Source organism: Cricetulus griseus, chromosome 2 (assembly GCF_003668045.3).
Source record: "Cricetulus griseus strain 17A/GY chromosome 2, alternate assembly CriGri-PICRH-1.0, whole genome shotgun sequence".
Lineage (NCBI taxonomy): Eukaryota > Metazoa > Chordata > Mammalia > Rodentia > Cricetidae > Cricetulus > Cricetulus griseus.
In genome coordinates, this window is record NC_048595.1 from 51,119,181 (window position 1) to 51,141,837 (window position 22,657).

The 22,657-nt window shown below is 41.0% G+C and overlaps 1 protein-coding gene across 1 annotated transcript in view; it reads left to right on the forward strand.

Moving 5' to 3' along the window:
- The window catches only part of Tm2d1 (TM2 domain containing 1), a 29,045-nt gene extending 9,623 nt beyond the window's left edge, over positions 1 to 19,422 (forward strand). The window contains exons 4-7 of the mRNA XM_027400467.2: positions 5,504 to 5,595; positions 9,713 to 9,786; positions 16,726 to 16,855; positions 19,094 to 19,422. Of these exons, the coding sequence (XP_027256268.1) occupies positions 5,504 to 5,595; positions 9,713 to 9,786; positions 16,726 to 16,836 (277 nt within the window). The 3' untranslated portion in view covers positions 16,837 to 16,855; positions 19,094 to 19,422. The remainder of the gene's footprint in view (positions 1 to 5,503; positions 5,596 to 9,712; positions 9,787 to 16,725; positions 16,856 to 19,093) is intronic.
- Positions 19,423 to 22,657: the final 3,235 nt, after the last annotated feature.

Here is a 22,657-nt window from a genome sequence, read left to right on the forward strand (position 1 = left end):
ATATTTTTAGTGTAAGAGTTATACACTTAGCATGTCCTGCTATGTCATATTTCCTTCATCAGGATGCACGGTATGTGTGCAGCAAGAAGCCAGCTGTGAATAGACTCACTTGCACACTCTGTTTGCTGGATATTCCCTTTCCATTGACTTTTTTTTTCCATTCTTGCTAGCATATTTTTTAAAATATATAATATTAATACTCAAACCCACAGCTAAGCACTGAGCTAAATTCCTGGAATCCAGTTGCAGAGAGGGAGGAGTGATGAACAAAGGGGTCAAGACCAGGCTGGGGAAACCCACAGAAACAGCTGACCTGAACAACAGCAAGCTCATGGACTCCAGACTGATAGCTGGGAAACCAGCATAGGACTGTCCCAGACCCCCTGAACATGGGTGTCAGTTAGGAGACCTGGGCAGTCTATGGTGCCTCTGGTAGTGGAACAGTATTTATCCCTGGTGTACGAATGGACATTGGGAGTCCATTCCCCAAAGAGGGATACTCTCTCACCCTAGACACATGAGGGAGAGCCTAGGCCCTGCCCCAAATGATGTGACAGATCATTTGGTGATTTCCACCCCCCCCCCCACGGAAGGCCTCACCCTTTCTATGGAGCAGAAGAGGGATGGGATGGGGGTCGGTGGGGGCCATGGGAGGATGGGAGGGAGAGGAAACTGGGATTGATATATAAGATTGTTTCTAATTTAAATAAAAATAAAAAAAGAAGCCTGTTCTTTTCTACTAAGAGACAGGCAGGGTGGGGAAGAGAGGGGAGGGGGAACTGGGAGTAGAGGGAGAAACAATAATCAGGATATATTGTATAAAAATAACATCTATTTTTAATTAAAAATGTGAAACAAAAAAATACTCAAATTCCATTTCAGTATTACAGACATAGGGACTCTGTAATACAGATTCCAGAAACTGGAGCCTGGTAACCACATCTATTGATTACTAGTCCATTCAGCTATTTATACTGGTCATTGTATTAGCTGGAGCAGACCAAATTGCTGTCAATTTCAGTAGCTTAGCACAGTAAGAGTTACTTTCATTCATGATATGGTCTAGTTTGTGTTGCCTTAGAGTTCTGGGTTAGGATATAAGTAATTGCTGTTGGTCCCACACAGCCATGCAGGGCCCAGCTTTTCCATGGCTTTGCTTCCTCTAGAGTCCTTTCTATTCAGATAATAGATGAAAGAGAGGAGAGGGGACCCTTTTAAATATATTTTAATCATGAAATCCAGAAGTAGCACATACTTCAGCCTTTTTTCCATTGGCCAAAACACAGTTCTGGCTGCACTCTGTTGCAAGGCCAGCTAGGAAATCTAACAGCTGAAATGGTTTGATGAGTATCTAGGCAGTCTCTGTTCTACCCGGTTGTTTTTCAGCATGGTTTACATACATAGCCAATTGCTTTTGTATTTCCTTCCTTTTACCCACAAAACTTTTTATAATTGTTTCTATAATACTTACTCATCAACTATTAAACATTCTAGGTAGCACCATACTGGAATTTACCAGCAATCCTTACTTCTCTATCAAATGGTATTTATACTCCATATTAAAATCACTCTACAACATTCTGTAGGCAGAGTTTCTTTGTGTCTCAGCAGCTGCTCCCAAATAACCATTCAGAGACTTCTTATTATAAATGCTTGGCCGAAAGCTTAGGCTTGTCTCCAGCCAGCTCTTACAACCTAAATTAACCCATTTCTATTAATCTATGTGCTTCTCTGAGGTTGTTTACCTCTTCTATGAACTTCTCATGTTGCTTCTTTCACGTCTGGGTCGAGACTCCTCAGATTCCATCCTTCTCAGCATTTTCTCTGCCTTGAAAATCCTGCTTAGCTATCAGCCAATGAGCTGATAATACATTTTCACTGAACAAAAGGATTATTCCTCAGCATTGGCTATTTCCTGCTTTTAAAATGTTTCTTTTCTTGGTTCTTCTATAAATTCAAATAAGAATCCTTTTATTACCATGCCTTAGCTCCTTTTTTTTCTTGAGATTTATTCAGTTTTTAATATCTCATTTCTCTCTCTCTCTCTGTCTCTCTCTCTCTCTCTCTCTCTCTCTCTCTCTCTCTCTCTCTCTCTCTCTCTCTGTGTGTGTGTGTGTGTGTGTGTGTGTGTGTGTGTGTGTGTGTGTGTGTGTTGGGAGGAATGTGAACTGTTTAATGTGATCTGGGAATTGAACTTCGGTCCTCTATGAGGGCAGTTGTGTTCTTAACCACTGAGCCCTCTCCATCCACCTTAGCTTCTTTCTTAAATGTTGTATCCCAAACAGTATTCTTTGTTTGTTTATGAAGCAGAATTGGAATTTAATAAGAAAAGGTTTAAGGAAGATTTAAGGAAGGACATGAGGCATGGGGGGGGCATGGTAGTATATGCTTTAGATTAGGCTCAGGCTTCTTGAAAAAGTCCCTGTTTTTGTCCTTGATCTATCCACCATTTACATGTAATCATCTTTATTATGATATCTAAAACAGAACATGATGTCTTTTCCCTCTGATACTTGTCTCAGTGAATGGCAACTAGTCTACCCAGTTTTTTTTGGGGGGGGAATTTATTCTTTACTACTCATATTTACATATCCATCCCCCCCTTTCCTCGCCCTCCCGTCCTCCCATGTTCCCCCCAATCCCCCCAACCCATCCCCAAATGCCTCCCCAGGGATAGTGAGGCCCTCTACAAGGGACCTTCAAAGTCCTTCATATCATTTGGGGGAGGGCCTAGGCCCTCCTTGCTGTATCTGGACTGCAATAGTATCCCTCCATAGGGAATGGGCTCCCAAAGTCCATTTGTGCTCTAGGGATAAAGACTGGCTCCACTGTTAGAGGTCCCATAGACTATCTTGGCCTCCTTACTGGCACTCACATTCAGAGAACTTGGTTCTGTCCAATGCTGTTTCCGCAGCTTTATGACTGGGGTTTCCATGCTCTCATTAGGTCAGGTCAACTGTTTCTGCGGGTGTCTGCAGCACTGTCTTGGCTTCTTTGCTTATCCCTCCTCCCTCTTCTCAATTGGATTCCAGGGTCTACCCAGTTTTTTAAGCATAAGCATTATTCCACTACTTGGTGGGCAGAGGTAGGAGGTTCATAAGTTTGAGGCTAGCCTGCACTATGTAATGTGACCCTATCTCAAACAAACAAACAAACAAAAAACAGAACAAAACAAAAAAACCATAAAACAGAAAATGCAGTCAGAGCTTTAGAGTCATTCTCTCATTTCCCCTTAATTTCCATATTAAGACTAATTGCTTCTGCTTTCTTAGGGTCTACTGTTTCTTTTCTCCTGGTCTCATACTGTGTAGCCAAGGTTGATCTTTGGATCCTGATCCCCTTACTTGCATCTTCCAAATGCTGAGGTGATAGCTGTGTACCACCACATCCACCCTCAATCTCATGAGCCTCATTATTGCCTGTTTGTTTGTAACATAACTGTTTAATTTCTGTCTGTATCCTAGACTTAATTTCCTTAAATCCACACTGTAGTCGCTCTCTTTGGACTTTTTTTGGCCTGCCAGCCCCCATATAATTACACAGATACTTATTAATTATGAAAGCTTGGCTTTTAGCTTAGGCTTGTTCCCAACTAGCTCTTATAACTTAAATTAACCTGTTTCTATTAATCTTGGTTCTGCCACATGGCTTTTTACATCTCCATTCTGTACGTCCAACTTCCTCAGTGTCTCACTGGTGTCTCCTGTGTACCTAGATTCTATCTCTGAGTTCCTCTCTCTGCCTGGAAGTCCTGTTTATTTTCTCCTGACTAGCTATTGGCTATTCAGCTCTTTATTAAACCAATCAGAAGGCGCCTTAGGCAGAGACACATCTTTACAGTGTACAAAAAGATTATCCTACAACATCATACGTTCAGCTGAATTTTATTCAACACTATTTGGATATCTTATGGACAACTCAGACTCACATGTCCAAACTAAATTTTGATTTCCCTTTCAGGAACCATCCATCTGCATTCTTTGCCAACTCCTTTAACTTCCTAATGCTCAGGATAAAATTTGAAGTGCTATCATTGCTTCTCCTTTCTTCCCCTTCCCCTTCCTTCTTTCCTTTCCATACCCTAAATTTAACAGGTAAGAACATTGAAGCCAGGCATTGGTGGCGCACGCCTTTAATCCCAGCACTTGGGAAGCAGAGGCAGGCCGATCTCTGTGAGTTAGAGACCAGCCTGGTCTACAAGAGCTAGTTCCAGGACAGCCTCCAAAAGCCACAGAGAAACCCTGTCTTGGAAAAAACAAGAAAACAAAACAAAAAACAAAAAAGTAAAAAAGAAAATTGAACATACTTTTGATCATATACAGAGTCTGATGATTCTCAGCACTTATTTTGCTATTACTCAGTATAGCCATTGTTAATTATCACCTGAGTATTGAAAAGCAATCAAACACTTTGCCCTTGTGCTCAAATTTGAATTTGTTAGCAGATATTCAGCCCTCAGTCTCTATTAACAAAAGAGTGTATACTTTCCATACCACTGTTTTGGGGCTTGGCTGTATTGCTTAATTTGGCTTACAGTTAATAGGTGAGAACCATGTGGAGGCTTAAGTGTGTTTGTGAGAAATAATTTCCCTTTGTATTTTGATGAGATATTCCTGAAAATAACTGCCCTAGGCATCTGCCTTAGAAATCTCAGTTTCAGCTTGAGACTGGAAGTGAATCAAGTTCGGGCCACCTCAGCCTAGGTGCAGTCTGCTGTGAATAGCTTATTGCAGTTGGCCACTGGGTTTGGGGGTTTGTTTTTGATAAGCTTGTGACATTAGTTGACAAATATTCCATTACAATCTGTCTTTAGCATAATAACCACAGTATTTGAAAGTGTAAAGCAGGTCCTATCACACCTTAAAATCCTGTGGTAGCTTCCGTTGTCTCTCAGAGTGAGAGTTGGAGTGCTGGTGGTGCACAGGTGCTGCAATGCACCCTCCTGTCCCTGCTCACTCACTCTCTCTTCCTAAATCTGCTTCTGCTAATCTGGCCTTAACCCACCCCAGTCCACACAGTGCGCTGCCTGCAGCAGCTGCTTCTTCCCGAAGACTGACACATCTTAAGTGATCCTTAGGTCATTGCTCACATATCACTGTCTCATCACCCAGACTAAGTACCCCCAGAATTCTGGACTTTCTGCGTACCCTGGAATTCTGGATTCGATAAACATCTGCTGCACCTTGTTTGTTTGTTTGTTTGTTTGTTTCATAATATCTGGAACTTTCTACCAAACTGTACAATTAGATTTTTTAATATGTTTCAGTTTTTGTGTACTGCCAGTAAAATGTAAGTCTCTGAGGGACAGGGATCTGTGTTACTTTTATTCATTAATATAACCATAAGCTTATAATAGTGTTAGTTACATAGCCTCCAAAAGACAAGTGGGTGAATGAATGAATGAGCCACTAAACAAATAAGTAATAATGTACAGATTTGTTTTCTAAAATGTTCATATGTTGACAATGTGTGGCTGTGACACTCATGTTTTAATTCTGTGCAGAAATGGCTATTCATACAAAGTGGCAGTTGCATTATCTCTTTTTTTGGGATGGCTGGGAGCTGATCGATTTTACCTCGGATACCCTGCCTTAGGTGAGTATGCTTCATCCAAAAATGGATGAAAGGAATGAAAATCCTTTTTAAAATTTCTTCATGTTCAAGATTCATGTGAATTGAATGGATACATTTTTCTCTGGGTTGAGAGTGTTCAGTTCTGCAGTTCCAGCAGGCAATGTTGGCCTTTCCTGTGTATTCACCTTTTGTAAAAAACATCTGGGGGTGAAGCTCATCACTTGCCTGGAACTGTTGTGCTATGCTAGGTACACAGTGGCTGTACAGTGTTTAAGAGTGTGTGTTCTTTCTCTCCCCGAGTGTCCTCTGCCAGAGTTGTCACTGTTGCCCTGAGAATAGCAACAACTGCTCTCAGGACAGGTTGATGTTTTGGTGATCACCATGAGCTGGGATGAGAGTCTGACTTCATCAGCTGCTAAGACCCTCTCCATCCTTCTGTCCTAGCTGTACATTTCCCTTTTGCCATGGTTTTACTAATGCTTCAGGAATCATTTATGTTTGACCAGAAGTTTTGTTAAACAACATTTTCATATGCTTACCTATATTTAAGCCTTACAACTCTGGGATTAAAGGTATGCACCACTGTGCTCAGCTACTTAAAGCATTTTTAGCATTAAAATTTTCGTAGGCATTTATATTTATTTATTTTGTGTACATTTGTGTTTGTGATAGGTGTGTATATGTTACCCACATGGCACAGTATTTGTATGATATTTCTAAATTTACAATGCTAATGTTATAAGGCATGTTTCCACAACATACCTAGAGGAGTTACTCTGTGAAATACTGGATACAATGACTGAGATCTTTAGAAACTGCTAATGGGAGATTTATCCATTTATTTAACAGATAGTAACCATGTACTAGGTCCAGGCATCCTTAGGATGAAGGAATGAACAAGACACACAGAAGCCCTGTCATAACCAAGCTTCCATCATACAGATATAAAAAGGAAGCCAGGAAGTGTGTGGGAGAAAAATTAAAAGCAATGTTTCTTTACTTTTTGGATTTTAATGGCTGTTATTAAATTACTGCCAAGTGCTACCCCAGTGCATGCAGTATTCTGCCATGTGTCCAGCCCTAAGAAAAAGGAACCGGCTCATGGACATTTATGTACTTGAGGCGTTGTGTATTGAGAAGTGATCTCATCTACTCTTAATAGTTTTGAATTATCTATGTGTAGCTGTATGTGGAGCAGTTATTTTACAAACTTTATTTATTTATTTATTTATTTATTTATTTATTTATTTATTTGGTTTTTTTGAGTCAGGTTTTCCCTGTGGCTTTGGAGGCTGTCCTGGAACTAGCTCTTGTCGACCAGGCTGGTCTCGAACTAACAGAGATCTGCCTGCCTCTGCCTCCCGAGTACTGGGATTAAAGGCATGCACCACCTCTGCCCAGCACACATTTTTGTTTGTTTGTTTGTTTGTTTGTTTAATATTTATTTATTATGTATGCTGTATTTTGCCTGCATATATGTCTGCATGCTAGAAGAGGGCACCAGATCTCCATTATTTTATTTTATTATTTTCATTTTACATGTATTTATTTGTGTGTGGAAGGTGCTCAAATGCCAGGGCACCACCCCTGGGAGTCAATTATTTTCTACTATGACATCCTAGAGCTCAATCTCAGTTATCAGACTTGGCTGTAAGCATTTAAAACCGTTGTGTACATGTATGCATATGTGTGTATGTAGCTGCATGTATGTGTTAAACTTTTTGTTGTTGTTGTTTTGAGACAGAGTATCTACAAAGACTTGAAGTTTGCTGTATAGATCAGGTTGGCCTCAGTTTACAGAGATCCTCCTGCCCCTGCCTTCCCAGTGCTAGGATTAAAAGTAAATGCCACCATGCCTGACTTTGTATTTTAAATTTTAAGAAGTTTTATGTGTTTGAGTATTTTGCCTTTGTATGTTCTTGCATCGTGCATTTGCCTGATGCCCACAGAGACAATGAGACAGCATCAGATCACTTGTGACTAGAGCTACAAATGGTTTTGTGCCACTATGTGGGTGCTGGGGATTAAAGCAAAATTCTTTAGAAGAGTAGCCAATGATCTTGGCTAGTGCTCTTGACCACTGAGCAGTCCCTCCAGCCCCCTGTGTATATATATTTGAGACGGTCATGTACCTAAGATGAGGATGACATTGAACTTCTAATTCTGCATCAACCTCCCAAGTGCTGAAACAATAGATAGTGCCATCACTTCCCTATTATGTGGTGCTGGGGATTGAACCCAGAGCATTGTGCATGAAAGGCAAACACTGCCAACATGCCCAGCTCTTAAGTGTTTAAATTTTAGTTTTGAGTTTCTGTACATGCATGCAGACCCTTTATCAAAGCCTTCTCTCAACCCTTCTCCCTCCTGTTAATCCTTTGTTTCCCTAGATGGTTTTATGTTTCCTTTTATGTCATATTATACATGTTGTATATGTATATATATGCAAATATATATGTATGTGTTTAAAATCTAGTAATCACAAGTGAGAGAAGGTATATATTTGCCTTTCTGATTTTGGCTTAATTCACTTAATGCAATTTTCTCTACTTGCATCTATTTTCCTGCAAATGACATGACTTCATTTTTCTTAATGGCTAAAAAAGAAATCCATTACGTATCTATGTCTACCCTTATCTATCTATGTATACATCTTATAGCTTTTTGATTCACTTTTTTGTTGTTGCTGGGTGGATACCTAGGTTGGTTCTACAACTTGATTGTGTGAACAGTGCTTTAGTAACTATGGATATGCAAGTGTCTCTGTGGTGTGTTTACTTGGAGTTCTTTGTATAAATATGCAAGAGTAGTGTAGCTCGGTCACATGGGAGATATGTCGCTAGTTAGTTTTTGGGACCTCTGTACTGACTTCCATAGTGACTGGACTTACTTAACATCCCACTGGCCATGTATAAAGTTTCCCTTTTGTCTGCGTCCTTGCCAGCATTTCTTGTTTCTTTCTCTAATGGCTGCCATTCTTACAGAGGAAAGAGGGAGCCCTAGAGTTGTTTTGATCCATCTTTGTTCATTAGGGAGATTGATCTCTATTTATTATTATGCCTTCATCTGGTTTTGGTGGCAGGGTAATGCTAGCTTTGTAGAAAGAGTGCAGACGTGTTGCTTTGTTTTCTGTTTCATGGAGTAATTTGAGAAAGATTGGCTTTAAGACTTTTTATGTGTATGAATGTTTTGCCTGCATGTATGTATATGTATAGTGAGTATACCAGGTGCCCTTGGAGGTTAGAAGAGGTGGTTAGGTAAGCTAGAACTAGATTTACGAATGGTTGTGAACCACCACATGGGTCTTGAGAACTGAATCTGGGTCGTCTTCAAGAACAATTAGTGCTCTTAACTGCTGATAAAGGGGTGGGGGGGGAAGGTGATCTCAAACTCCTGAAGATCTGTAGGATTAAAAATGTTCACAGCCACTCTTGATTTTTAACTATAGAGCTAAAAAAAGGGGAACTTAAAAAAAAAATCTAGATGGATTATACTATTTGAGTTACTGGTCAAATTTGGAATGTTTTGTTTGTTTGTTTGTTTGTTTTTGTTTTTGTTTTCCTGTGTAATCCTGGCTGTCCTGAACTTACTCTGTAGACCAGACTGAACTCACAAAGCTCTTTCTGCCTCTGCTTCCCAAGTGCTGGGGATCAATGAATGAAATGTGCCACCACTGCCTGGCCAGATTTTGGAATTTTACAAGATCATTATTTTTCTTGAACATTTTTGTGGCTTGACAGTATAGATTTGAACTTCCTATTCTGTTCACTGGGGTGCTGAGGGTCTGTTGTTTGTGATGTTACATTCACTGTGCCTGCTGGACAGACACATGGAGCTCTATCCCAGGCCCGGGTGTGGGTAGATGTAAACATTTATTTTTTAAGAAGTTTTAAAGAGTATGTTGTTTTTTATTTAATTACTTTCTTGTTGTTATACGAGTTACTAAACTATTTTGTGACTTTTTTGTATGAGAGGTTCCTTTAAAATGTTCTTGTATTTGTAGGTGAAGATTTGATTTTTTAAGATTCTACTTGTTATCATCATACTATAGAGTATATAATAGTGTGGTATAAACTAGAGACATTTTAAGTACTTAGACTTTCTAGATTGTAAATTACTTTCCTTTGTGCTTTCCTAGGCTTGCTAAAGTTTTGCACCGTAGGATTTTGTGGAATTGGGAGCCTAATTGATTTCGTTCTTATTTCAATGCAGGTAAGTTAGTTTCGGCCTGGAACCTAAACTACCTTTACAGTCACTATGGTGTTTGGTGGTCCTCTTTTGGTGTGTGTGACATTTCAGATTCATTAGGAAGCAAAGGGGAATGCTTTCCAGCTTGTCTGAAGATGCTGGACCTAAGGGATCTGGTTGCCGATTCAGTAAACATTTCTCAAACTGTAGCTCTAAAAGCCAAATGATGCTTATTCCAAAAGGACTGCATGTCCAAAGGTGACTGTAGATATGGGTTCTAAATGAGTTAGGGATTTCTTTGCTGAAGAATTTCCTGAAATCTTTATAATTTTCTATTTTGTAATGAGTCTCTAAGGCAGGTTACAGTTATATCTCTGATGTAGAATTGATTTGCCTGACAATCAGGATCATCTTGCCAGTTACTAGAATGGGATACATTGATGGGACTCTGGTACACACATGAGCATTCTGGAGGCAGAAGTAAGATTTTCTTTTGAAGTGCATAGGCATGCTGCACAGATTGCACTCTGTGCAAATGACAGAAATGGTACTGGATAAGCAAAGGAGGGTGTGGGTACTCCACGTGATCTCTAGTAGCGGGGATAGCCTCAAGCAAGACCAAGTCCGTAGGAGTTTATGTTCTCTACTCTTGAGATTTCTTCTGTTTCTCTCTGACAGCCTCACCTTCTCATGCTACAGTGGGTTTGGTGACTGACACAGTTTATGAGATGCTGTCCTTAAGCACTTAAAAGTGCCACCAGATGTTCTCCGTTAAATACTAAACTGCTTGTAATTACTGGGGAAGCTTCTTGCATTAGAGGCAAAGTTGAATATTGGCAGACAGCACTTGGGCAAGCATTTGCAGAGCACCTCCTGTCCTCAGTGAGAGTGTCAGTGTTCATTTAAATCATTATGTTTTGCTCTGCCTTCTGGTTCAGCATTGCCACTCTTTGTTTCTGGCTCTTGGTGTTATTGTCATGCTTTAACGCCAAAGTGATTTTGACTCTATTCTGTGAGGAGGGGGCAGCATATGGACAAATAAGATGCAAGAATTAAACAAGGAAGATATTTGAGGTTTTTGTTGTTGTTGTTTTCCTTTTTGTTTTGTGATGCAGGGGTCTCTGAGTTCCAGCCCTGACCATCCTGAAACTTGCTTGGTAGACCAGGCTGGCCTCAAACTCAGAGATCCACCTGCCTCTGCCTCCTGAGCGCTAGGATTAAAGGCATGCACCACCACCACCCAGCAAATATTTGGTTTTGACAGGAGGTGGTCATGCACGCCTTTAATCCCAGCACTCGGGAGGCAGAGGCAAGAGGATTTCTGTGAGTTTGAGGCCAGCCTGGTTTACAAAGCTACACATAGAAACCCTGTCTCAAAAAAACAAAACAAAACAAAACATAAAAAGAGAACGAAACCTGTATCAAAAAGAAAGTGAAAAGACTATCTACATGAGACTACTTATTCTGCTTGCCAAGCATTCAGGAGTCCCTGATTTAAATTCTGCCCTGGTACACAAATAAATAAGCAAAAAAGAAAGAAAAGAGTTTTCAGTCGAATCCCCTCAAATTGATGTTACAGACAAGTCATAAGACACTGTATGGGTGCTAGGAATTGAACCTGGATGCTTTGAAAGAGCAGCCACTGCTTTTAATTGCTAAGTCATCTCTCCAGCCCCACTGTTAGATAAATTTAAAGTAGATATTTATTCAAAGAATGTCACATTTCTAAGAATAACTACAGATCCAAATCATATGGCACCTCAGTGTGTGCCTATTGTGTGTTTAGTTACCTGTGAGTGGGCGGTTGGGTGAGGGGTAGGTATGAGTGTATGCTGTGGGGGAGGCTGTTATTGAGAATTAGACCAAGGGCATCAAGGATAAAGAACAAGAATTTTTCTACAGACCACATCCATGAACATTTTCATGGCCAGGCCAGGCCAAAGGAACCTGTGAGTATTATATCTAAGCCAGGCAAGTTAAAGATCTTGATGGGGGGGGGGGGCGGTGTTAGTTTACTTTGTAGCCCCAAATCCAGTGTGATAATCGGCTAAAGAATGCCAGTTGACTCCGAAAGCTTGGAGCTTGGTCTTCCAGAATTTTAAATGTCTGCTACCCTACCAAATGTGTAGTCATTTGTTACAGCAGCTTTAGAAAACAACAGGGTTTGAATTCTGTGGCTTCAGGGCTTTGTAATAAGACATTAATGTGTGTGTGTGTGTGTGTGTGTGTGTGTGTGTGTGTGTGTGTAGGCACATGCCATGGCATACACGTAGAAGTCAGTGGACATTTTTGTGGAATTGGATTTCTTCCTTCATTGTGGGCACCAAGAATTGAACTCAGACTGTCTGGCTAGGCAACAAATACTTTTATTCACTGAGACATCTGGTTGACCCCAAAAGTGCTTCTTTTGGTTTTTCAAGACAGGGTTGCTCTGTGGCTTTTGGAGGCTGTCCTGGAACTAGCTGTTGTAGACCAGGCTGGTCTCGAACTCACAGAAATCCTCTGCCTCTGCCTCCCGAGTGCTGGGATCAAAAGTCTGCGCCACTAACACCTGGCATCCAAAAGTGCTTCTTAGGGTATGATGATCCTCTTATTCACCTACCTATGACAGAGAACTTTGAAGAACTAACATAAGTAGCTTAAGGGAGCTAGGCAGTGGTAGCACACTCCTTTAATCCTAGCACTCAGGAGGAAGAGGCAAGTGGATCTCTATGAATTCAAGGCCAGCCTAAAAAGGAAGATTACCTGGTCTACAGAGTGAGTTTCAGGACAGCCATGGCTACACAGAGAAACCCTGTCTCAAAAAAAAAAAAAAATAGTTTAAGGGAAAATGAATACTATAATATGATTGCCTCATTACATACAACATTGAGCTACATTCCTGTAAACTATAGTGAGTGCTGTCTTCAGTACAGGAAAGGGGAAATGGACCAACACGCTAACATGTAGCATTTTCTTGTACAAGTTAGTGGCTAACATCATATTGTAAAACATCTGTGCTTCATCAACCCCAGATGCCAGTACAGGACTGATCCAGACCCCTGAACATGGATGTCAATGAGGAGGCCTCTGCACTCCGGAGGCCCCTGGTAGTGGATTAGTATTTTTCCCTGGTGTAAGAAGGGACTTTGAGAGCCCATCCCATGTGAAGGGATGCACTCTTGCCCTGGACACATGGGGCAGGGCCTAGGCCCGGCCCAGGATGATGTGGTGGACTTTGGGGAGCCCCCGTTGAGGGCCCTACCCTGCCTGGGGAGTGGAGGGTGGATGGGGTGGGGGGTAGGTCAGGGGTGGGGTAGGGGAGGAAGGATGGGGGTGAGGGGAGGGAGAGGGAGAAGGGATTGATATGTGGAACAAGCTTGTTCCTAATTTGAAATATTTTAAAAAACATTAAAAAAAAACATCTGTGCTTAAAATGAGCTGCAGATGGACTTATTAGAAGTGCATGCTATTAAAAAGTCACCCAATCATGTATCACCTTATTTCTAACATTTGTATATTTTTCTTCAATGAGTAAATGTAATTACCAAGAAAAGTAGTACAGGAAGAAAAAGATAATAGAACAAAAGGCTCAGTTCCAGTCTGATCACACATTCCAGCAAGATATGTTTTACAGTGTTCTTTGGCCTCTTTCCACTAGCTGAACTTCACTTTTTTGTTTTCTTAATAATGTCTCAAAATATGTTGTCTTCTAATTGCCCATTTTTCTCTTAACTTAATGTCCCTAGCAATTCTTCATGACCCTGGCCACAAAAAGTCACAGATGCATTAATGTCAGACAAGTTAATTTACTCTTTAGGAATTAAGTCAACATGCACAGCAGCAGCTGACATGGTATCTGGCTATGGAAGTATTAGTTGAATCTACTAGAGGAAGCTCCTTGTTGGCAGGGATGGTATCTTAGTTACTGTTACATACAGAATATCTGGCGTCCTTCTGGAATAGTGTAGAATTAGTATTTGTTGAGTTGTTTTTGTCTTTATGAGAGGGCTGGCCTCAAGTTCTTATGTTCAAGCAATTCAATTCCTGTGTTTTCCTGCCCCAGACTCCACCCCTTAGGTATCTGCAACTGCATCTACCTACTACTGCATCTAGTCATTTTAGTTTTTGACGCTGAATGAACTATTTATGTTTTTTAAAACTAAAGTCCTTTTTGTTTTTATCTTTTAGATTTGTTTATTTTAGGTGTAGGAATATTTCTCTGCATGTATGTATGGTTACCACATGTGTGCCTGGCACTCTCTAATGTTAAATAGGGTGTCAGATCCCTGCGAACTAGAGTTGTGAATGATTGTGAGCCACCCTGAAGGTGCTAGGAACCAAATCCAGGTCCTCTGCCTGAGAGACCACTGCTCTTAAAAGCTGTTCCATTTCTGCAGATCATGTTTATTTATTTTTGTGAGACAGTCTTGCTATGTAACTCGAGCTGACCTTGAATTTGTGGCGATTCCACTTTCAGTGTTCTCAAGTGCTGGGATTACAGGTTTGCATCACAACACCCAGCTCTGAAATCACTTTTTAACGAGAAGTGCTCATGACAGCTTTCTTCACTCTAGTTGTATAACCCTTAGAAGAATAATTTTAAGTCTGTACCCTCTGCATATTTTTAAATTGACATTTAAGTTTTCCATCATAAATTTAAATAGTTGCATAGGATGTCATTTCAAATATTGACATATTTAAATAAAACTGTTACATCAATTTTTAAATGTACCCAACAGACTATAAATACAAATTTTAAATGTCATTTACTTTATAAAGAAAGGAATAAGCTCTTCACAAACTATAATAATTTTGTTTTTACTTAAAATATGAAATGCCTTTATGTGAAGGTTCTGGAAAATGAGGTAATTGTAACTGGCATGCAGGCTGACACAACCTTGATTGGTAGACATGCATCCTGGGCATTTGGAATAAACCTCTTTCAGCACACTGTGGGCCCCAAGCATTTTGTCAGCCTGTTGCATTTCTCCCACACAAAAACTTCCTCACTACCCCCAACACCAATAGACTATAATAATCTATCAGAAACATCCTTTAAACACCTTAGAAACAACCACCAAACCTATTGTACTGGAAACTACCTTCAATGCAGTCATTACCACAAAGTACCGCATTGTGTGAGGTCCTTTGGTAGCCCATCCTTTTATTCCAAAATTCTGATCCAAAGGGACTTAATTGCATATAGGCAATATTGGTGTAAACAACCAAAATACTAACATCAGGGCATCCGGCCTCACTGGCTTCAGTCAGTAATTTTTGTTCTGTGTTTGGAAATGAGGAAGCTGATCACTGGGACTTTATAGATAGACTTCTATGGCCCAAGGTCATCCCAGACCAGGGATTTTGCAACTGGAGTTGAGGCCCAAGGTATAAGATAGTGGCACATTGGCCCAGTGATCTCCAAGGGACCAAAAATCCTCAGTGGATTTGCGGTAGCCTTTGATGGTAGCTTTTCTGCTACTACTTTGGGAAATAACCACATTGAGAGGGAACACAGGACAGAAAAATAGTGTCTATTGAAGCCTGGTGCCAGGAAGGTAAATTGTATATAGTGTTGATACCTATAAAACTATATCGCCTGGCGGCAGAGGCAGGCGGATCTCTGTGAGTTCGAGACCAGCCTGGTCTACAAGAGCTGGTTCCAGGACAGACTCCAAAGCCACAGAGAAACCCTGTCTCGAAAAACCCAGAAAAAAAAAAAAAATCCTTCCTAGGCCCCACATAACAACTTACTAAACTTGTCTACTATTGTAAGGTTACAGGGTTTTTTGTCTTGTTTTTTTGTTTGTTTGTTTATGTGTGGAGGGATATACCATGGCACACATGTAGAGGTCGGAGGACAAGTTGCTAGAGTTGTTTTTGTCTTTCTACCATGTATGCTCCAGAGATCAAACTGAGGTCAGCAGGCTTGGTGTAAGAAAGCTCTATGCTTGCTGGGCTGTCTCACTGGCCACACGTGGAGATTTCTGTCTTAAACGTAAAATTGTAGAAACCCTATTAGCTGTATAGATTCGACTAACAGTGGATAGGATGATTGTAGTGAGCATGTGTTTTTTATAAACATGCGGTTTTTTTATAAATGTATTTTTAAAATCTGTAATTTTATGTGTTTTGCCTCCATGTCTGTCTGTGCATCATGTGCATAAAGTGGCCATGGCCAGCAGAGGGCATCAGATCCCTTGGTACTAGAGTTACAGACGGTTGTGAGCCTCTGTGTGGTGTTGGAAGCCAAACCTGCAAGAGCAGTGTTCTTAACCACTGAGCCATCTCTCCAGTCCCAACATGTATGTGTTTGCTCAACCTCTTCCTTTGCAGAATTCTAGGTAGTTGTAGTAATTCCACTTCCATCTCCTTCTGGGAGTCTGGCCTGTACAGTCAGACTACATTTTATTTCCTTGGGTGTGGTAACTATCCAACCCTAGTCATAAGCTACAAACAAGTCAGTAAAGGTCCCTCCCTGACACTGGTTTGTAAATAGTGGGGGAGAAGCCTGAGGTGGGGATACTTGATTCTGGCACTCATGGCCTGCAGGGAGAACAAAAGCAGAGGATAGGCGCAGGGAGGCCAGAGTCAGGGGCACAAACTGCAGACCACAACCCAGTTCATCCAGCTCCTTCTCTCCCCACTTCACCGACTTCAGTTTTTTTCTTAGACTTGTGTTTTTTTTTTTTTTTCTTACTGAAATACTTTTATTGTTGCTGGGTGGTGGTGGCATACACTTTTAATTCCAACACTCAGAAGATAGAGGCAGGTGGATCTCCATGAGTTTGAGACCAGCCTGGTCTACAAGAGCTAGTTCCAGGACAGACTCCAAAGCCACAGAGAAACGCTGTCTTGAAAAACCAAAAAAAAAAAACCAAAAACCAAAAAACAAAAAAAAATTATTGCCTACTAACAAAAGGAAACTCAAATATCTTTTGACAAGTAAAAGGAATAACTTTACATTTTTATCTTTTGTAGATTGTTGGACCTTCGGATGGAAGTAGTTACATCATTGACTATTATGGAACCAGACTTACAAGACTCAGCATTACTAATGAAACGTTTAGAAAAACACAGTTGTATCCATAAATGTTTACAAAGAGGAACAGTAAGTGGTATAACTCTCTATCTCCATATGTCACCTGACTTCTGTGTTTCTCATGGGCTTGTGAGATGGTGGGACCATAGGAAGACTGCAGCGATCACTTAGTGCTCTAACCCTTTCCCTCCTGTGTCAGCGCATTCAGGTCCACGTGTGTGAGTGTCCCCAGCCCACTGACCGCAGCCATGCTGCTCAAGCTCTTGCACTTTCCTATGCAGACTCCTTGTTTGCAGAGAATATGGTTTCACTGGGAAAATACTGTATGGTGGTTACGGTGGGGTGTGCTGTAGGTGCTTCTGTGTGAAGTGCTTTCTGGTATCCATCTCTCTGGAACCAAGGTAGTCTTGTGTTTGATTTTTGATTTGGTTTTCAGAAGTGGTTTTCTTCTTCTTTTTTTAATAATGTATTCTTTGACAATTTCGCATGTGTATATCTGTTCTTTGACAATTTCCCACGTGTATATCTGTTCTGGTCTTGTCACACTCACCTCCCCACCCTCTCTTATCTATTTCTCATCTCCACTGATCCTCCTCCCTCTTCCTAACTGGTTCCCCTCCCATTATCCTGTCTTTTTGCTTTTGTTTTGTGACACAATGGATGAGGCTGTACCCACTGGGACAGGGCATTATCACCAGTGACTACACTGCTGAGGACAAAGACTCCCCCATCCATCCCATCAGCCACCAACTGCCAATAACTCTCTGGGCAAGTGCTGCTTCTCCCGTGACTAAATGTTGATGGCCCTGTTTCTCTTCCAAGTGCGCTTCTGAGCTCCATCTCCACCCTGTTTCTTGGTTTTTCAGATAGCTAGCAGTAGATAGTTTACAGTGACCTAGAACTTGCTGTGTTGTCTGCCATGGCCTGAAAGTCCAGGCCCTCTTCTTTGCACCTACCAAATGCTAAGATTGTAGGCATGTACTAACATGTCTAATATTAATAGGACTTTTAACCTTCCCTTTCTTCTTCCTTAAATCCCAAAGCTAGAACATCCAAACCCTCACTACCTACTAGAGATTGGCTCTACTCATGAGGTTACTACCCGGTTTCAGTTTTTAATAGGTCTACTGACTAGAATGAGATGTACTGCAGTCTTCATGGTTAGATGACTGTTACTACAAAGATTTAGTCCATTTACTATGTTAGTCTAGTTAATAATTTTCCAATGCTGTCTGCTTTTCCTCAGAGGGACATGGGTAGGTCAGCAAAGCCGTTTCCTGGTTCATTCCATCCTCTATAATGAGAAGTCTTGTAAAGCATGAGGGTAGCATGTATGGTACTTTTTATATTAAAGCCCACCTTCACCTGTCCATTTACTCTCAGACAGGCTGAAGAAAGGCAGGTTAGATGTCCAGACCACCATAGAACTCCATCTCAGAGACTTGCTCTAGAGGTCAGGAAGTGAAAAGACATTGTTCTGTGTGTTGTGGTGTATAAATAGAATATAACACATAAGTTTGCCCCATAGGTAGATTAATTTTCTTACATTGAAATTATTAAGTATATATTATTGTTATAGGATTGAATAGTAACCATCCTGGCAAAATACAAAACTAATTGTCCAAAAAGTTTCCAAATTTCTCTATATAGTCTTAGGCTGGTCTGAAACTTACTATATGGCCCAGGCTAGCCTCAAACTCTTCATTCTCCTGTCCCAGCTTCCAAATCCTTTCTTACAGAGCATAAAGTGCTCTCCCAAAGGACTTGAATTTACTTCCCAGTAGCAATTTGGGTGGTTCACAGCTGCCCATAGCTCTACTCCAGGATTTCCAGTACCCTCTTCTGACTCTTAGAGTAGCTGTACTTGCATGAACACCTCACCCCACACACATATAAATACATAATTAAAAAATAAAAGAAAAATTTAAACAATGCTTTATAAATAGGAGTTGTTGTTTTATTTTTCTAACATTTAGAGTGTGTGCGCAAAAATGCACAAGCTTACAGTGTATACCTGTGGAAGTCTGTTCTCTCCTTCCGGCATGTGCATTCTGGAGATTGAACTCATCAGGCTTGGTGGTAAACAGCTTTTCCCACGGAGCTCACCCTCCTTGTGATCTTTTTTATACCATATAAAGGTATCGTAAGAGTAAGGAAAAAAATATCTTGAGCAGGCAAAGTGTTCAAGTGTCTATCCTGAGCTAGGAACTGGCTGGGTGGTGGAGCACTGCCTAGAGTGCATGAGGCCCATGTGTCTGTGTAACCTATGGCAACATTGTTTAACTTCCTTTTCCTTTTTTGTTTCAGGATTTGAACCTTCTTGATTTCAATAGTGAGCCCCTTATGTGGAATTCCAGATTTTCCTTTTCTTTAAGTACTATTTTATGCATTCTGGATGATGTTTTGGTGTGTGCTCAATTTTGATTTGTTGATTTAGTTAATATTATTCCTAGATTTATTTAATAGTCTTTCTTAAAAATTATTATAATAGTATTTCATGGGTTTCTGTCTCCATGAGACAGCTAGCCTATTACTCTGTTACTATTATTGTATTACTGTACTGTCCTTTACATGTCACTTGTCATTTTTATTTGTGAAGAATAAAAACTATAATTTATTCACATTTATTAAGAAAACCTTCTATCATCAAATTGCGCTGTCTTCCATGTTGTGATCCTTTGAAGCGGGTAATTCATGGTGTGAACAAACAGGACTCATACTGTTTGGGGCTGCCATGTCCTGTGTGTCAGCCCACCTGAGGTGCTTCAGCCTTTAGTTCTGTGTTATATGATATCCTGGAGCTAAAGATCATCAGTACGTGGGATATGAAATGTGAACTTTGTCTTTTTTGCTTGGAGAGTGATACAGCAGCTATGGAAGGCCAGGTGTGACTACTCCACCCGAAGTTACAGCTGACACTGGGTGGACTGGGTGGGAACACCAACCAGATGATCACTGTCTGCCATCTGTGAGCACTGCCAGGCAGGTGCCAGCACACTAGGGTCTGAAGGAAGCAACTCCTATTTTTTAGCATCTGGTTTTCTTACTGTGTTAGAGGGGCTTTCAGAAGAGGAAAATCAGCAGGTTGGTGGTGACACACACCTTTAATCCCAGCACTCAGAGGTAGAGGCAAGGGATTTCTGAGTTAGAGGCCAGTGTTGTCTACAGAGTGAGTTCTGGGACAGCCAGGACTACACAGAGAAACCCTGTCTCAAAAAACAAAAACAAAAAGATGAAATCTTCAAAATGTAAGGTCTCCGAAATACTGCCCAAAATACTGTCTAGCCTTCTTTGGTAGTAGACATGCCAACTTAAAAATTAATAGGTACATTAACATCATAGGTACGATTAACATCATAGTCCTTGAATTGTGTATAACTTATACATTGAGGCACATATAAGTACAATTTACTTCCCAACAGTCAGAGGTGAAACAGTTACCTTGATTCCTGCATGAGGGTGTAGTCATTAACTGGACTGGGAGAGCAAATGCTTTTCATTTTTTTAAAAGGCAGAATCTCATACCTAGGCTGTCCCTGAACCCACTGTGTAGTCCAGGATGACCTTGAAGGTACAATACTCCTGCCTCCACCTCCCAAGTGCTGGGATGATCATATCTACCATCATACCCAGTTTTAAGTGGTGCTAGGGATCAAACCCAGGTCTTCATGTATGATAGACAAGTACTCCACTTGCCTAGCTGCATCCCTCGGCCCCAAAGCAGGTACTTCTCAAAGTGTCTATTCATACACACTGTATTACAAAAGAGTTGTTGACTTTGTTTTCAGTGTAATTTCCACTACAAGAACACTTTGTCTAGTTCTCTATTGCATTATACATGTAATGTGTTAACAGATGTTTCTTCTGTTACTTGATTTTGTTTTTTTTTTATTTTTTATTTGAATTAGAAACAAGATTGTTTTACATGTCAATTCCAATTCCCTCTCCCTCCCCTCCTCCCCCGTTACTGTTTTTTTTTATTCTATTCTGAGTTTTTCCTTTTGTCAAGCATTATTTCATCATGATCATTTATTGGTATCTATGGATTTTATATGATTACCCATGCTTTTAAAGTAGTGGGAGAATTGTTAGGTGGATTAGCTCAGTCATTCTAGAAGTTTACTCCTCAGCCCTGGGGGTAAATGGAATGGACCCTTTCGGTCCTGCAGAAACATGTAGTGCCCTATGGTGGTCATTTACAGATGCACCTGAAAGGGTTAATGCTGCAACCTAGACACTTGGTTATAGTCCCAGCTTTTGCTTCTCTTGTAGAAGGCCAGATCTTAGGTAGTTTATAAGAAACAGAGGTCACGTTTTTTTTTTTTTTTTCAGTGCTGGAGACTTGGAAATTGAACATTGAGGTGCTGGGCTGTATCATAACATGGCAGGGAAAGATCAAGCAAGTGAACTCAGGTCTCCCTCTCACCGTCCTGGCTTCACAATCCCTACTATGCCCCAAAGGCTCCACCCATACAGTACCATCAGTATGTGAGTTCGGGGACAAATTAAAATGATAGAGCCACATAGATAAACTAAAGCACCTTTTAGAGGTGTCACAAAAAGTTTTAGATCTCAGTCATCATTTGTTCAGGGGTCCACAAAGCCCCTAAGAAATATAAATTTATGGGTATGGTTTGCTTTACACAGAAAATTTTTCTCCCTCCCTCCCTCCCTCCCTCCCTCCCTCCCTCCCTCCCTCCCTCCTCCCTCCCTCCCTCCCTCCCTCCCTCTCTCCCTCCTTCCTTCTCTCTCCTTCCTTCCCTCCCTTTCATCCTGCCCTCCTTTGTCTCCTCCCAGTGTTGGGGATCTACCAGGGCCTTGTGCATGCTAAGTGTGCCTCTGAGCTACGTCCTTATGCCTCCTCCCCTTATTTTAATCTAAATGCATAACAATTATGTCAAGTAGTATATTTGCTAGGCACCCAGAAAGCTAAAGAATCTATTTTGGTTTCTTTAGGAATTTTTTTATTGTATTATACTGAGTTACTGAAGGCCATCTTCATGCAAGTATGCAAAGTGCTTTGAGCATATCCCCCCACAACCACTGCCCTCCCGGCTTCACTCCCTTGCATTAGTTTCCTTTGTTCCTCTAGTCCAGTGGTTCTTGACCTTCCTAGTGCTGAGACCCTTTAATGCAGTTCCTCATGTTGTGCTGACCTCCAACCATAAAATTTCCATTGCTACTCCATAACTGTAATTTCCCTACTGTTATGATTATAATGTAAATAGCTGTTTTCTGATGGTCTTAGGTGACCCCTGTGAAAGGGTTATTTGACCTGGGGGTCTTGACCCCCAGGTTGAGAAACAGCTGCTCTAAATGGTGTCTTGTCTACTTTTGTGTCATCTGTACATAGGAGAAAATGTGAGATCTGATTTTTCTGAGTTTTAGTTTGTGTTCTATGATGGTCTCCAGTTTCATCCATTTTCCTGTAAATGGCACAACCTCATTCTTCTCTAAATTTAATCTTTGTGTGTGCTGTGTTTACATGTGTGGTGTGTCCATGTTGGTGTGTGGACACCACGTGCACGTAGAGGAGAGAGTAAGATGCTGTGTGTTCTGTATTGCTCCCCATTGTTTTGCGTTGAGACGGGCTCTCACTGAAGCAGAAGCTCACTGTTTTGGCTAGGACTTTGGCCACATAGTGACATGTCAAAGAATCTACTCATCTTTGCCCCCAGTGTTGGGGCTGAGGGCACTCACATCTCTGTCCAGCTCTGCTAGCCGTTCCAGGGCAGGTCCTTGTACTCACAGAGGAAGCCCTCCTACTCACTGGGCCATCTCTTCAGCCTCTCATTCCTCATGGTTGAAAAGATCCCACATTTTCCTTCTCTACTTCTTTGGTTATATACACATAGGCTGGTTCCCAAATTC